This window comes from Neophocaena asiaeorientalis, unplaced genomic scaffold, assembly GCF_003031525.2.
Source record: "Neophocaena asiaeorientalis asiaeorientalis breed wild unplaced genomic scaffold, Neophocaena_asiaeorientalis_V1.1 scaffold233, whole genome shotgun sequence".
Classification (NCBI taxonomy): domain Eukaryota; kingdom Metazoa; phylum Chordata; class Mammalia; order Artiodactyla; family Phocoenidae; genus Neophocaena; species Neophocaena asiaeorientalis.
In genome coordinates, this window is record NW_020171811.1 from 41,205 (window position 1) to 58,684 (window position 17,480).

At 43.7% G+C, this 17,480-nt stretch overlaps 1 protein-coding gene across 16 annotated transcripts in view; it reads left to right on the forward strand.

The window, feature by feature from the left end:
* NIN (ninein) overlaps positions 1-17,480 on the forward strand; it is a 104,832-nt gene that overhangs the window by 20,547 nt on the left and 66,805 nt on the right. For all 16 annotated transcript variants that reach the window (XR_003006341.1, XM_024769164.1, XM_024768643.1 and 13 more), the window contains exon 4: positions 11,211-11,380. Coding sequence is in view for 15 of the 16 variants with exons in the window: in XM_024769164.1 (XP_024624932.1) it covers positions 11,211-11,380 (170 nt within the window). In the remaining variant the exon portion in view is untranslated. The remainder of the gene's footprint in view (positions 1-11,210; positions 11,381-17,480) is intronic.

A 17,480-nucleotide genomic window follows, 5' to 3' on the forward strand; every position in this document is an offset into this window, starting at 1 on the left:
AGATGGATGGCCAATGAAGAGATAATTTTATTCAGTCCTGCTGAGCGGATAGCCCTCTGTTACAGACCTTACCACATTATATTATAATTGTTTTTCTATCTCCTCTCGAGTGATAGTTCCTTATGGTCCACGTTTGTTCGTTTCTGTACTTTTAGTGCCTAATAGGATGTGTAGCACATAGTAAGTGTCCAATGAACGTTATGAAATGAAAAACTTAATATTATACTTCACTGATTTTTTTAAAGGCACCATAAATTATGACACAATTATTTTATATACCTCTAAAAAGAAAAATTATTCTCAATTATAATGGTAAAATGCCATTGTTTGTAAGACACTTAATAATTTCAAAATATTCTAATCTAGGGGTGTGTGGGGGGAGGTTATGTCTTAAAATCAATGAAATATGGTAAATATTTAAGGGGAAGTCTAAAACAGTGTTGGAATTTATATTATAATACAGTCTGGTTTTATAAAAAAATAATCAGTGGTTATTAGGGGCTAGGATTAGAGGTTGACTATAAAGGGGCACAAGGGAATTTTGGGGGTGATGAAACTGTTTTATATCTTGATTGTGGTGGTGGCTACAGATTTTACCAGTGTTTGTAACCCATAGAGTTGCTCACTAAAAAAGAGAACACTAAAAATATAGTCCAGTTCTGAGACTGAGGAGAAATCATTGACATTTTGTCACTATAAGGAGTCACTCAGTGTGACCTATTTAGAAGAAGCACAAATGGGAACTCATGTCTTATCCTCACTGGTGATCTAGTTCTTCATCGTATCTTCTGAAATGCCCCAGATTTGTGTCGTATGTATGAACTCTGCATTTAGCAGTGTTTTGGATTCTAGATTGAGTCTCCCCCTTTTTGCTAAGGTTATTGCCAACTCTGAGGCTTTCCAGAGCTCTCTGCAAGCCCCCAGTGGGCCTAGGAGGGAGGTTATTGCATTCTAGAGATTTTCCAGGCAAAAAGTAGAATTTCTGTAGGTGAACACTGCTGGAACATGGACTTTTGTTCTTATGGGGTCTCACATTTTATTGGCAGTTTTACTTTTTTAAAGTTGTCATCTTGGGAATTCCCTGGCAGTCCAGTGATTAGGACTTGGCGCTTTCACTGCTGGGGCCCAGGTTCAATCCCTGGTCAGGGAACTAAGATCCCGCGGCCAAAAATAAATAAATAAAAATTTGAAATCAAGGTTGTCATCTTTTTTTTTAAATTAATTTATTTAATTTATTTATTCTTGGCCGTGTTGGGTGTTCGTTGCTGTGCGCGGGCTTCCTCTAGTTGCAGCGAGCAGGGGCTACTCTTCGCTGCGGTGCGCAGGCTTCCCATTGCGGTGGCTTCTCTTGTTGTGGAACACGGGCTCTAGGCACACGGGCTTCAGTAGTTGTGGCACATGGGTTCAGTAGTCGTGGCTCGCAGGCTCTAGAGCGCAGGCTCAGTAGTTGTGGCGCGTGGGCTTAGTTGCTCCATGGCATGTGCGATCTTCCCGGACCAGGGCTCGAACCCATGTCCCCTGCATTGGCAGGTGGATTCTTAACCACTGCGCCACCAGGGAAGCCCCAAGGTTGTCATCTTGATGACAGTAGTGCAAGATCTAGGGACCCTGACTAGAGCTATGGTGACATTACCACATCTATTTTATTTCATATGAGCATAGGTAGCATAAGCTTAACTTCAGTGTTCTTCTGTATTACCATAATATGGGTTTGGAACAGGCAGTGCTACCACTAGTTCACGTGGTCCTTTTGCTGCTCTTTCTTCAAAACCTCTCCTGTCACCTGCCAGAAAAGTGTCATAATAAATGTACAGATTGATGTGACCACAAATGTGAAGGGTGCCCCATAGAGGGCTCTGAATAATGGGGAGGTAGACAATGGCTGGCTGAGCTTGGTAACAGCTCGGAAGTAAGGTTTATGAATTCAACTCCAGGCGGTAGTTTCAGAGTTATGTATATGCCCCAGTGCTGGGCAGGCTGAGGCCATCATTTGGACAAATCTTCCAGGGGGACACGCAGAGGGATTTTTATAGGTCACCGTGTACTCCATCCTTTGGGTGGGCTGCAGCAAACCTTTGTTACAGAGCTGCCCCAAATCAGTGTAATGAAGCAGCAAAGTAATTATAGCGCTTCATCCAGCGTGTGTGCGACTTCCTAACGTTTGGCCTGGCAGCATAAAATCCAGGATTGAGCCTGTGCCTTAAGAGTGTTTTATCCCATATGAGGCTGGGAGTCATTCCTTCTTTGTTCCTGAGAATCTCTGCTTTTTCTATCTTTTGCCCATCGCTCCCTGGCCCTTCCAGTCTTTGGAAGGGCCCTTTGTCTTTGGGGATCATGCATTGCTTTCCACTCAGATGTTCTCCCACCCACTTGAAAATGTGACTCTACCCCCATAGGCTGTCTGGCTTGGCTGGCAAAAGACAGAGAATGAAGGATCAGGACTCAAATGCTGTATATCGAGAGGCCACTTGAGTTCGCCCCCTCCTTCCCCTTTATGAAAATAACTCTCCCTTAACTCGTAGACCGTATGATTGTAGGGCTGGAGCAAATGCTGCCATTTTATCCATGAGCAAATTGAGGCTCAAAGAGGGATGTGGCTTAATTGAAGTCTCACAGATAGTAGCAGGGGAGGATGCTGACACTGTATCACCAAGGGATGGGGCTCCAGGAGGCTTTGGCTTGAGGATGTTAACCCTCAGATGGATGAGCTGGGGGCAGCAGTCCTCAGTCAGTGCAGCCTGGCCAGAAAGATTCTGACAAGCGGCCAGAGGCAGAAGGAAGGAGCAAATAAGAGCAAGTTTCACCTGATCATTAGTGACAGGGATGCCTGTGTCCTCAGCATTATTTGGCTGTTCAGGACTTAATTCATCTTCTACCGTAAGGGGCCAGGGCTGTTGTATTTTTGTCTTGCCTATTCAAATCAGTGGACCTCCTGGACTTTGAGAGAAAAGGTTACCCTTAAACTATGGAAGGTGACTGCAAAAATAGGAGGGCCATGGTGCACAGCCTTAGACATTGAGTGGGTCATGAATTGATATTTTATAACATCCAAGATTTTTGTAAGTTAAAAATATCAGGTGTTGCACCTGACTGTAATACAGAAAATCCAGCTTGATGAGGTAGAAAGACCCTTGAACCAGGAGTTACAAAATACTGGCCTTGCTCCTCTAATTGGGTGGCCTTATACGTCACAACCTCTGTGGTCTTCAGTTGCCTCATATGTGAAAGTAGTTGTGCTGGAAAATACTTAAAATCCATTCAGCTCCAAGATTCAGTTGTGTTGTCTCCTAATATCTAAATGACATCTACATTTAGGAGAAAGCTAGCTTTGTGTTTCTATAAAATTTCACCCACCGTAAGTTGACACTATAAGGGTCTGCTTCCTAAGGACAAATGCCCAGTATAGTTCATGCTTTCATATTCTTCTAATAAAAGGCAGTTGTATATAAATAATACAAAAACAGAGCTATAATAGGATGTCAGAGGAGATGGAATTAAGTCATTATTTATGTAGTCTTGGGTTGTGCCATTTATAACGTCTCTGCGGTACAGTGTCTTTATTTTTAAAATTAGAGGGTACGAACTAGATGATTTCCAGCATCTTTTTAACGCTGATGTGTATATTCTAAGACTCCTAGGAGAGAGTTTTTTCCCTAAAACAACAATAGTAACAACAATAGTACACAATGAAAAGTACTGAAATTCAGATAAGGTCAGAAAAATGGGTTGGGGATGTAGAGAGTCCTTGGTAAATTCCAAACTGATTAACATTACCGATGACATAGCTCCCTCATGTCTATGTGTACAATTTAATTTTGAAATTATTTTCCTAGACTAAGAGAAGGACACCTTAATTATTAGTTACTTATTCGGCTTGCTATGGCTTTGGATGATAGGATTTTTATAATGGAGATGCTGGCACAGGCTCTAAGTTACATGGCACCAACATGCTGTCTGGATCTGTTCTCCAGAGATTTTGTCCTTGTTTGATGCATCTTACATTAGATTTGTGTTCTGTAGTAGATGTTAGCATCATGCAGGAAGCTCTTGCTTTCCCTCATGCGGTTAATATAAAATATCTTTCCTTTGTTTATTTGGTGAGGGAAAACTCAGGTTTGGAAAAACCAAATCATTAGAAAAAAAGACACGCCAGGTGATTGTTTTTTTCTTTTTCTTTTGGTAATGAACATTACTAATTCCAGAAACTGCCCTATTTCTAGTTATTTTCTTTATATTTTGGGATGCTATAAATATAATAAACAAATATCTCTTCATTCACTGAGCAAGGCTGGTCTCATGGCCAGACAGTGGACTAGATCCTGGTTTGCAGTGATTGAAGACACAGCTGTATTCAGAGTTGAACTGAACTCTGGCTGAGGACCCTGTTTTTAGGAGATATACACAGATGGCCCAACAGACATGTTCTCTTGTCCTCTCTCTGGTTGAGTAAGGGCTTAGTCCTCGGTTCCTTTGGTATGTATGAGATGCTAACAGTGAGCACCAGAAAATTTCTTCAAAAATTAAAAGTAAGGTAAAATCACTACCACTAACCACCACCACTATCAAAAGAGGGTGTGAGGACCCATTTCCTAAGGTCAGAGGGAATTGGAAACATTCACGCCCACTGGTGGTCATGTAAACTGATAAAACCTTCCTAGAATTATGTAAAACAATACCATAAAAATGCCTTTGGCCAATCAATGCCACTCTCAGATTTTAGGCTGTGGAAATAATTATGGATGTGCATGAAGATGTGTGTGTAAGGATAGTCATTTAAAATAGTAAAAAAAAAAAAAAACCCCAAACTATATATATATATCTCAAGAATAAATATTTGACAGTGTATTTTGGTTAGGCAAATTATGATGTATCTGTGGAATCAAAGACTAAGCAACTATTCAGCTGTCCTATAGAAGAATACTTATTGTTACGATTTTACAAGGAGTAAGAAGGCACTTTTTAAAAAATATGTGTATGTGCAAAAAAGATACTCCTGTTATTTAAAATTAAATAAATAGGGCTGGTGAGAATGTTGATAATGAAACAGTTTGCTTGGGAGTTGTGCTGATGTAAGTTTATTTCAATTCCAGCGTATGAGAAGGTTTCCAAACTGGGGACATGAAAATGGTAGTTTTCTGCAGGGAGTCTTAGAGAATTGATGTGTCCTCTCATGTCAGCCCATTGATGAAGGGAAAGGAGATGACAAGGAAGAGAAAATTAGGGCATGAATGAGATGGAGGCAGCCTCAGTTTCTGAGATGACAGACTGGATGTCGTCACTGTGTGTTCGCCAGTAATCTCACCCATGGGGACAAATGAGGTCAGGGAATCTACTGCGGGACTGGGGGCTGTGAGGCTCTCCCTGACTCTGCTCTGCTGGCTTTGAGCCACCGCTGACCCCCAGGAGTCTAGGTGGGAGGACACTACCTGACAGAATAGTGACCTTGCCCAACGGAAGTCCTGTTGTATTCCCTTCCTCCGGATGAGGAGACCAAGCCTCAGGACGTTAGGTCCTCCTCACCTTGATAAGGACAGAGGGTCCAGGTCTGTTTGAATTCAGAGCCCACAGGCTCTTTCCATGAAGCACTGCTGCCCTGGAAAGCATTCAGTCCCACTGTGTAGGTAATTCTAACATGTAAAATGCTTTTAGAAAAATATGACCATGATCGTTATTAAATCGGGAGCTATCAACAGTATGGGTCGCACTAAATTCATAGAAAAAAACGTTCCATGAAACTTGTGCCAAGCAGTTACTTGAAGGAAATGAGTTTTGAGTTGAGCCTTGAACAATGGGGAGGACTCAGTTAGGTGATAAGGGAATCTCTGCCTTTATCCCCCAAATGGCTCAAGATGCAGGCAGGCCGATCCTCCTGGGAAGAAGGTTGGGGAACAATCACATCATCATTATCAACTCGAAGAGTTTTTCTTATTGACGGACCTTCACCTGCTCTAGGGCTTAGATAGACCATCTGATCAGACCAGTCAGCCCTGGGGGTTGCCAGACCACACCCATCCACCATCCTCAGCACCCTTGCAGGGTGCTAACCTTCCCCTCGATGCTTCCTTCCAGGCAAGGCTAATCAGAGCCACCTTATTACCTTTGTGCCCAGAAGCCCCTGTGTTCGTGCAGGAAACATCACTCAGATTGCTAAGAACTGATGTGAAGACTGCTCCTAAAATTCTGTCATTGCATCCGGGGAGGACCTGAAAGCTCCAGTTGACATCTGCATCTCGTGTGAAGATTCTGGAAGAGAGGCGTGATTGGGGAGTGGGGTGCTAGTGGCTGGGAAGCAGCTGCCTTGGCAAGGGCTGTGTGCACACAAAGTGTTGGGGTGGGGAGCCTGCCTGCTGACGGTCCCTGCAGAGGCGGGGCACACTGGGAGGCAGAAGGAATGGCCGATAGTGTCCAAAGGCTTTCCGGGTGTCTTTTTTTATGTCGTTCATTCTCTCTTGGCTTCTCTTCTCCCCTCGCTTCCTTGGGACATCTCCCTCCCCATCCCTTCTTCTTTCCACTTCTCCAACTCACCTCCACCCTCCTCTCCTCTCCTTCTTGGCCCCTCACTCCATTCTTCTCCTACCTCTTGGTCCCCAGTCCATCAGTTCCTCCTGCTTCCCCTCCCCCATCCCCACATAGGCCGCCAGCTCTCTGCCTGTCTTCTGTCCCTCACCCCCTTCCCTTGCTATTGGTCTCAATCTCTGTCTCCTTCTCTGTTGGTCTCCCCTTTGATTCTTTTCTTCCCTTTTCTCTTATTTAGTATCAGGTGTGGGTTTGCACTCTGACTGTGTAAGCCCTGTGCAACGGTGCGTTCAGAGTAGGCGAGGAGGTGGGAGGTGCAGTGGGGCTGGTGGTGCTCATTTGCTGCGTGACTGCCTCTCGTGGGGGGCTTGTCCTGAGGTTTACACGTGCTTCATTTTTGACTCCTTACTTTCAGAGGGGTTTCAGGAATCCCGTGAGTTGAGCAGAAATGTAGTATAGAGGGCTTCAGATGATCCCCCTGTGCCCAGGTCCTTTGGAAGGGGGTGGGGTCTCTGGGAATGATTTCCCAGGTTAACGAAATGGGGCAGGAAGGGAAGTAGAAAGCAAGGGGGTCTACATGAGCAATTCCAAAACAAGATCAGGCACCATAAAGGCAGGGCTTTCTTCTTCACCCTGGAAGTATCCTCAGGTCAAACAGGGAAGTTTGAATCAAAAAGTGTTACAATATCCATCTTATCCCTCAACAAGTACAATAGAATGCTTTGCCCATGGCAGGTGTCTGATAGATATGTTAAATGAATCCACCTAATACTCGAGTGCATCTTTGAAACTCTCCTTTAACTTCCCATGTATGTGCTGAGGATGGCACCTCATCCCATGTCCTAAGCCTCGTGTTTTTCAAGAAAAGCATTGATGAAATAAATAGTGTTGAGGTTTCTGGGTAACGATTTCACCTTCCTCTTGGGTCCTCATTGCTCTGCCATTGGTCACTGGAAGAACTGCGTGTTCCAAGTGGCCATCCACATCACACAGGTGGCTGGGGCAGTTCTGGGAGAGAGTACAGAGTGTGAACTGCCCTGCTCAGTTAGAGGGGGGAAGGGAGGGAGAGGCGGAGGGACAGGTGGGTGGCTGGTGGTTTTCCCTGCCTGCAGCTGGCCTGTGCCAAGTGGTCATTCTCATTAACATTGAATTTCAATTTTTCTTTTAGTATAAGTGCAAGACCTTCTGGTCACAAGTCATACATGTGCACTGTGGTTCGTCCTGGTTCTGGAAAGTGAACATTATCACACCTCTGGAGTTTCTCTTCTTGGTGCATCTCATTGTGAGCTCGCCAGGGGCTCCAGGAGTCTAAGACTCCTCTGGGCAGGCCGGGCCTGTCTGCTTTCCTTCAAAGCTCATTTGTATTTTTATGTAGTGATGCCAAATAGGAAAAATGGAAAATAGGAAAGAAAGGGAAATGGCTCAGAAGCTTGACCATCCAGGTAGAATCATAAATATACATTCAAGGAAATAAAATACTGAAAGGACAAGCAGTTCTTTATATCTTGGTTTTTTTTTTCCACTGGCATTTCATGTCCCTCCTTGGAGGTCATGATTGGTGCAGTTACTTACACTTAAGTTAAAGGAAGCTGTGTGTAAATAATTTCATTTCTTAATAAATTAAATAACCCTATATTATCTGGCATAGATAAAATTGTTCCAGGATAAACCCCTGAAATACATACATTACATCTGGATGTGCTCATAAAAGTAAAGAAACTTTGCCCCAGGGCTGTGGTTTGGCAAGTCTTTGTTGGGCGTGGTAAGGGAGGGGTAAGGCATTCTTTAATTTGGGTGGGCAGGAGTGTCTTGAAATCCCCACTAAGGCCTCCTGTTTGGTGGACTGCCGCTGTGCACTTGTAAAGCCCTGCTTGAAATTCATAAAGAGAACGCTGGAGTTTTCAAAGGCTTAGCACAACAATGGCTGTTGACCATGAATGTTCTCTCTGGGTCTCCTTACTTTTAATGCCTTTCTTCCCCTTCTTATCTTGTAAATACAAAGAGGCTGATGCTCTAAATAAAAGAAGGCTGTAGGAGTGTGTTCAAGTCTAAAATATAACTATTTGTAATCGGTGTGATTAGTGTAATTCTTTATTGTATGGAAGTTTTGTGAAATTTCTTACGAGGAAACTTTAATGCCCCATTTTTCCTTTGTGCTAATATCTTTATTCAAAAAGATTCTACATTTTAATAGATTTCTCTAGAAATTGACTTTGTGATGTATGTACATTCTGTGAAAGATATTAACTTCGAGTTTTAAGAATTAATTTAAAGTTCCTGGCAATGCAAAAATAAGTAAGTGTATAAATAAACCAAAACTCCACAGGATCCCTAATGTTTCACAGTCTGTTATCTTTCATTGCTTAGAAAAAGAGCTATTTCAAATCTACCACTGCTCCCTACACAGCATGAAACATTTAATAGTAAATATTTCATCCACAGGTGGATTTTGGATTAAATCACAGTGGGTTGTGGGTTTTTTTGTTTGTTTGTTTGTTTTAAGACTGTAGCTTTTCCCCACTGCTTTTTTTCCTCTGAAAAAGTGCGGCATGCATTCAGAGTTCCTCTGCCACTTCCTTCTCCAGACCATGACTTATGTTCTCATACCGGGAAAATCCCACGTTCCATTTTCTGACGTTATACATTTTCCCTTTAATCTTTTCCAAACCCCCATCATCACTAATGGTGTATCTTGTTGTCTGCCACTAAAATTTAAGAATATGTAATAAATTAAGGATGGTTCTACATTGCCTTTTATCTGACTAGCATCTGTGGGTGTCAGCTGCCAACAAGTAGCTCGGGTGTCTGGGCCGCTCCTGAACGCTCACAAGCTGACACACTGTCTTCTGATAAAAGGTACCTTCAAATACGCATGCGACTTTCAATATAACTTTTGTATGCTTGAACACTTCCTGTAAGAGAATCGCTCGACCTAATAAAATGACTTGGCTGGGACTCTGGATATAAATATTGCTGGAAATTATAGAGCAAGCATAAATACTTCACTCTGAGCTTTGCCGAGCATTTTCAGGATGTTTCTGACCACAATTGTGAAACCTAAGCTTATCCCAGAGGAAGGGCATGGGAGCGGGGAGGACAGAGTTAGTCACACAGGATCACCAGTCTCCCCAGGGAGACTACAGAGTAATAGCTACCCCCTAACATGGTTTCAGTGGTGATAAAGGAAGGGTTTTGTTCTTTTAGTTCTTATCTAATCAGTTACCCTTGTTTTGATGATCTGTGTACAGCCCTCATCTAAAAATCTACATGTCTGAGTTCAGACATACCTTGTTAAGACTGTCATGTTCAAACAGAACACATATTATGTTCTCCAGAGAGACAGTATGTCCATGTGGGTGATAAGAACTGAAATCAAAGCATTGCCAGTTTTATATTTTAATGGAATACTTTGTTCTCCTAATTCTGTTCAAGGTGCTAAAAAAAAGTGTGTCTCTAAGCTGACATTTCTAATGAGTGAAGTATTTATTTTATTGCTCTAAAGCTACCATTGTAGAGAAAGGTTAGTATGTGGTGGTGGTGATGGTGGTGGTGGTGGTGGTGATGGTGGTGGTGGTGATGGTGATGGTGGTGGTGGTGGTGATGGTGATTGTGGTGGTGGTGATGATGGTGATGGTGGTGCTGGTGATTTTGGTGGTGGTGATGATGGCGGTGGTGGTGATGGTGGTGGTGATGGTGGTGATGATTGTGGTGGTGGTGATGGTGATTGTGGTGGTGGTGGTGATGGTGATTGTGGTGGTGGTGATGATGGTGATGGTGGTGCTGGTGATTTTGGTGGTGGTGATGATGGCAGTGGTGGTGATGTTGGTGGTGATGGTGGTGGTGGTGCTGGTGGTGGTGATGGTGGTGGTGGTGGTGTTGGTGGTGATGGTGGTGGTGGTGGTGAAGGCTGAATCTGAGACATGTTCTGCTGAACGCTGAAGTCCTTCAGGGTCAAGAGATGACTTTCCCCTTATACACATTCCTTTTATTTTGTACAACACGAAGCTCATGAAGAGAAAAGAACATAATATATTATTTTCTTAATGCAGTTTTGCGTTTGCTATTTTATTCCACAGCTTTTAATTTTATAATGAGATCTTGATGACAAGTTTCATATGAACAGTGAGCTGTCATTAATTGATTAAGATCCACTGTGTCAGTTTCTTTGTTCTGTCTTCCTGCTTGTCTGATGGATCAGAAAGTGAGATGGTTAACAAAGGACTCACTAAGGTCCTGGAGGGGTGTGTTCCAGACTAACTGGTGTGAATGCTAACTTCACAGTGCTGATAAGGTGTTCTTTTTATCATCATTTTCCAACGTGTCTCTGGTAGTATGATCCCTCCCTCTCCTGTTCCCTCTGTCTGCAAAACAGAGCTTAATAAACAGAAGAACACATATGACCGCTTGCTTTGTCCTGATCTTAATTCCCTAGTTTTAAACAAATCCCTCACTGCTGGCTCCTCATCTCTCCCACCACATGCTGAGATATACTCGGGGTGCTATAAATCATTCGGAATTAGAAGCTGTGCTCTGCATCTGACTTACTGGCTCATATACGCCCACATCCACCGCAACTGGCAAACGGTGGTGGTTTATTTTGGGGCTGATATAAGAGGCTGTGTCCGAAGGCTGTGTGTCAGATAGGGGCTGAGATTGTCATGTAATGTGGCCTCAACTCTTGTCTCCTTGCCCAGACTGCACTCTCGAAGCTCAGCCCAAATATGTTAGAGGTGGGAAGCGTTACGGACGAAGGTCCTTACCTGAGTTTCAAGGATCCGTGGAGGAATTTGCAGAGGTGACAGTGATTGAGCCACTCGATGAAGAAGCAAGGCCTTCACATATCCCATCCAGCGACCACGGTGAGGTAAGAAATTGGACAGGCATATCCTTCTGGATCACAGGTGTGGATAGCCATGGATAGCCACATCACAGTGGTGCAGAGACAGGAGAACTGAGGGGTTTATGGCTTTTCTCAGCCATTTTTTTTCAACTACTTGCCGATCTTATTACTTGCCTTTTGGATATATGTGACTACTTTTTCTGTTGTTCATACGTTTCATCTGTTTCAACTTTTGGAGAGCTGACCTTTCTGTGCATGCTTTATGTTTATACATTTTTGAATTCAGTTATTTTTATACTATCTGAGGTCTGCCACTTCTAGCTCTTCTTGGGAATATCTCTCTCCTCCACAGCACTGTTATTTTTAGTTATGTAAAAAGCTAACCAACTCCTTCCCCGCAGACTATAAGACAGCCGCCGTGACAGGTAAGAAATGGAGGCAGTGTGGTTAGGCATTTCAAGAGCCAGCATCTTGTCTTCTGTGGTGGGACAAAGCAGCTCTGCAACTTCATCCTTGTCCCAGTGCCCGGCAGTTACCAGGGTTCTTAGTGGTTCTGTCCCACCTGGCATGTCTGGCTCCCCAGCAGTCAGAGATTACCCTGCCTCCCTCATCTCCCTTCTTTCCATTTGACACGGTGCTATAATCTACCAATTAAGGAGAAGCAGTGACATTTTCTTGTTTCTTTACGGCTCATTTACCAGCATACCATTTATAGAACATGATTGAAAGTGCCATGCTGAGCAAGCTCTAAATATTTCTTGTAAATCCCAGCTTAGACTGGGGATACAGATACTTCACATGCTCCTATAACCTGGGAAGGAGACAAAGTGCCTCCAGTTTCTTAAAGTAGTCTGTAGATCGTAGGTTGATGGGGGGGAATGAGTGTTTGTTACTGTCTCAAGTCCATGTTCAGCTTGCTGAAATCTACAAGAAGCTTGCTCCAGTAATGTCCCCAGCAGTCAGATATCTGGCATCTTCACAAACCCGAAGATACCTACAAACCCCACAAACTCAAAGGTAACTGGAAAGGGCTCAAGTATTGAGCAGAAATGAAAACAACCACAAGTACTGCGATTTAGAAGACACAGGACTGGTCTGCTGATCAGATCACCTTTTTTTTTTAAATCCAGTGATACCTATCCTCACAATAGAAGTAAAGGAGCACTGGCAGAAATGTGAGTTAGAAGAGAGGAAGAAAAGCAGCTAGAGGGGAGAAGGGAGACAGAAACCACAAAAATGGTGTGAGTAGTGCGGGTGAGAAGTGACAGCTGAAAACAGAAAGACCATGAGAAGCAAAAAGGAAAACATTGCCTAGAACATCACAGCACTGGGGACCAATGGGTCTGGGGCAGAGGCTACTTCCGATCTTGGTTCAGTCAGTTTTAGACCCTTTCTTGGGTCCCTTTGAGAATTTAGATAGGGCCCTTTCCCCAGTAAAACACATAGACTCACATGCACAAAAGTGTTATATGTACTATTTCAGGTAGGCACGTAATTTGCATACTTCAGTTATTGCAGTGTTCATAATATCTTGCTGTCAGGAAGGGTATCATTTTATAACATTAAATCTGTTTCATAACCCTAAATAGTGTGGAATGTATCTGAGACATTTCTCTGTGAAAAAATGGTTAAAATAGGTCTCAACACTTTACGGGGGAAGCTTTTCTTATACAGAAAACACCTTAAAGTCTAGTATCTCCTTTCTCCAACTATTTTCAATACCTGAGGCACTGTTACTTGGTGCTCACAAATTAAATGGTTGCTCGTTTTTTTGAAAAGAGAGTTTCTAGTTACCACCTGGGGATACTCAGAAATCTTCTTGGGCAGAGCTGATTTTGTTGCTGGCAGGGTATTTCTTATATCCTTAATTAATCTTATTTACTGATTTCTAGGGAGATTTACTGTTTAAAAAGTGAGGCTTTGGTTTTATGTGTAAATAAAATGAAGGGTTGAGGCCTGAGTCTGGGCAAAATCTTGCTGCTTTTGTCTTAGTGAAAGGGTACGTTGGGAGAATCATTTCACCCCCAATGAACTTCAGCTTCTCTAACTCCTCCAGAAACCTCTTAGGTGTGACCTTTTTTTTTTTTTTTTTTTTTTTTCCGGTACGTGGGCCTCTCACTGTTGTGGCCTCTCCCGTTGCAGAGCACAGGCTCCGGACGTGCAGGCTCAGCAGCCATGGCTCACGGGCCCAGCCGCTCCGCGGCATGTGGGATCTTCCCGGACCGGGACACGAACCCATGTTCCCTGCATCGGCAGGCGGACTCTCAACCACTGCGCCACCAGGGAGGCCCAGCTGTGACCTTTTGACACTATACACAGAAGCTTTAATGTAACGACCCACCATCAATAGAGAGCAAATAGAGTGCTGTAGAGTCATTTATCTCTGTGTCTCCTCTCCCCAAGGACTCTACTGACTTGACTTTGAGAGTCTGTTATATCCCAACCAGAAAGCCTATAGTAGAGTCACATAACACGTTTTTACCTCCCCCCTTTTTTTAAATTGCTGAACGTGGACTCAAACCAAAGTTCATCCAGCTGCTTTCTTGCCTAAAAATGAAGTGTTTTGCTGGCTGAATGGAGCCTGTCAGTTTTCAAGTTGATTCATCACTTTACAAAGTTAATAGAATCACGTGTGATGTTTTTGATGTTCCTCTTGGCAGTAAGAAGGGCCAGCCCCAGCTTCATGCAGTAACCATGGCCATGGGTCACATGCGCTGCCCTCACGGGCTGTGGCATAGTTTCTTCAGCGTCGGTCTTGTTGCATCCTGTTATGTCAAGATAGCGCTCCTGTTTCCTGGCCAGTTTCTGCAACGGCCTCGGCAGTTGAGGGCCACTCAGTTGGCCAACACAGTTCATGCTCTGGGCAGCATGGCCTTGCTCTAGAAACCCTCCTCCCTTCTACAGAAGCTGTCTAGGGCTCAGCAGAGTGCCAGGTCATCTTCCCTATTCTAGAGTAGCCCTCAGGTGGGGAAGATGAGGAGAGCAAGATTCTCAATGAACTGTGGGATTTATTTGTTCTTAACTTACAAGGAGTTCAGAACCTGTCAGGAGTTCTTTATTATACTTCTGGCTTTTTTTCTCCCTTTTGGTTGCTTCAGGCCCATTTGTCTCCTGCCCGTGGGTGTTAAGAATTTCTTCCTTGGGCTTCCCTGGTGGCGCAGTGGTTGAGAGTCCGCCTGCCGATGCAGGGGACACAGGTTCGTGCCCCGGTCCGGGAAGATCCCACATACCGCGGAGCGGCTGGGCCGTGAGCCGTGGCCGCTGAGCCTGTGCGTCTGGAGCCTGTGCTCGACAACGGGAGAGGCCACAACAGTGATGGGCCCGCGCCCCAAAAAAAAAAAAAAAAGAAAAGAATTTCTTCCTTGGGTGTGTTTGTTATCAAGGACTCATACCTCATCTCAGTGCTGCTTGGCAGTATTGAAGGTGGGAGGGGGCTGGGTCTCCCATGACATGAGATGGGGAGCTGGAGACAAGCCTTCTTGGTTTGATTGTGGGTTTCTTTTGACTCCTGGGTCCTGGCTTAGGGGTTTCTAGCTTGCCCTGAGACTGCAGTTTCTCCTGTCCTCAGACAGGCCTCATTTTTCCTGAAGACCAAAGGACCTGAATCTGTTGTCAGAAGGTCTATGGAGGAGAAGTCTGGCTGTTGCTACCCAACAGGAGACTAATTTCAGCCCTAAGATGAATCAAGTAATTATCTCATGTATCCGAGGACTTGGGAGGGGTGCAGTGCAATGGAATGGTGTCACAAGCCACCTATACAAGCTGTCCTCAAGGTGGCTCGCTTCCTTCTAGGAACTCATCCTGTAGGGATATGTGAGCAGACAGTCATCTGAAGGGATAAAAGAGTAGTCCCTTCCCTGCTTCCCTCTGGGGTTGTTCAAGAGTTGGGGAATTGCTAAGAGTGGACATTTCATTCCTAGGCTCCTGGACTAGTGGTTCACGATGTTCTTTATGCATCCTTGTTTGGAAGGCCTTCTCCCACATGTACAACAAATTTTTATTTATTTATTTTATTTTGGGCTGTGTTGGGCCTTTGTTGCTGTGCACGGGCTTTCTCTAGTTGTGGCGAGCAGGGGCTACTCTTCGTTGCGGTGCATGGGCTTCTCATTGCGGTGGCTTCTCTTGTTGCAGAGCATGGGCTCTAGGCTCCCGGGCTTCAGTAGTTGTGGCACGTGGGCTCAGTAGTTGTGGCTCGCGAGCTTTAGAGCGCAGGCTCAGTAGTTGTGGCACACAGGCTTAGTTGCTCCGCGGCATGTGGGATCTTCCCGGACCAGGGCTCGAACCCATGTCCCTGCATTGTCAGGCAGATTCTTAACCACTGTGCTGCCAGGGAAGCCCACGTACAATAAATTTATAGGTAATTCTCAGTAGTCATGATTTTCTGTAGTCTACTTGTAACTCCACCATTTCCGTCTCATCCAAGAAAACAGAAATGCAGGCAAGTAAGAGTGATGCTATTGTAGAGATTGCTTTCAAGCACCTAAATTTTTAACGTAAGTTCCATGTGAGGATCCAGTCTTCTTTAGTTACAGCAGTTTGGAACTCCCCCCATGACCATTCATAGTGCACCATTGTGATGGCTTGGGTGAGAACCCATGTTGTGACTGTGGGATCGCAAGTGCTTCACGCTTTGGCCTCATCCGCTGAATAGAATATATAAGTCTTAACCTTGTTAGGTGGTTGTGTTCGACTTTTGTTTCAGTCTGCATGTTAAAGCCCTAACATAAATTGTAAACATTTTAATCATCTCCACCCTCCCCTCCCCCAGCTTTATTCAGTCAGTTTCTTTCCTGATGAACCAGAAAATATCTAACATAACTATTAAGTGTGTCTCCCCTACCAAGTTTGCCTTACAAGGTCATAAAGCCTTTCCACAGGGAAAGACCACTATAATCTTGCTAAATTTTCAGCACTAATATGTGTATTTCAGAATTTCATTTAGAAACCCCGAAGCAAAATGTGCTAGTTCACAAGTGACAGGTGGGTTCCACTGTCTGGCTGAAATGTGCATTCACCTTCCAATTTACTGTGTTTACCTGGCAGATGGATCCCTTGGGAGTCTGACCCCTCATCTGGGGTGGTATTGAAAGGAAAGTGGTGATTTTTCTTTGTTTGTGGGATCATTTTCACTCAAGGCAATTCAGTTAGACATTCTATTCTGAATTAATCCAGACTAACAAAGGGCACATTCTGGAGTTTTTAGATTCTGAAGAGTATATATTCCCGCCCCCCATATATGCATATATGCAGTGGCTACTGAACTGACCTTGAATTTTATAAGGGTTTCTTCTAAGGGTAGCTGGAAGTTGGGGACAAAAACAAAACTAATTCTTGGTTTTATTCTGTATTACTCAGACATGGTAGGAAAGGTTGACAATTAATACAATTGGGGCAGGGCCACTTTGCTTTCTGCCCTTGTTCAAAACAGGGGACACCTTGTTAACTGTTTTCCTCCACAGGGAATAAATTGGGTCTAGTAAGATTCTTATCAAGAGCCAGAGGCTTTAAACAATGATTTCTTCAACTGTAGACAATAGTAGTGTAAGCCAAAACCATGCAGTTTAAGTGAGGACCTGAGAGAAAAGTTAAAGCCAATTGCTTCATTCAGCAGAGAATGGACAAGCAAATCAAGCCCTTGTGTCGGACTGTGAGGGTAGGAGGATGAGTGGTCGTTATTTAAAAACAAAAACAGAAACACAGAGAACCCCCAAACTGATTTTACTGCCCTCCATAAAATCAATCTTCTTCCAGAAGTGCGAAACTGACTTGTGTCCCCCTTATTTCCATTTTCATATATGCATAACTTCGCGGCTGAACTTCATAAATTATTCATTTACATTGTATAGAGTAAATATTTCATTCTGGCGCAAACTTCTTAATGACTGAGAGAAGTTTTTCTAAGAGCTTTTGTAGTTGAAATGCATCTATTTTCCAATTACTCGCCCGTTACATTGTTTGTTCTAGTCCTTGACAAAGGAAGCAATTTCATTACTGATGCCATTCGTTTCCATCAAATAATATGACATCATCAGGATAGGTTTTTTATTAATGGAATTCCAGTGTTTCCCTTTATATTTCTTGAGTATTATTAGATCATCTCTGGCTATTCTCAGAGATGAAACAC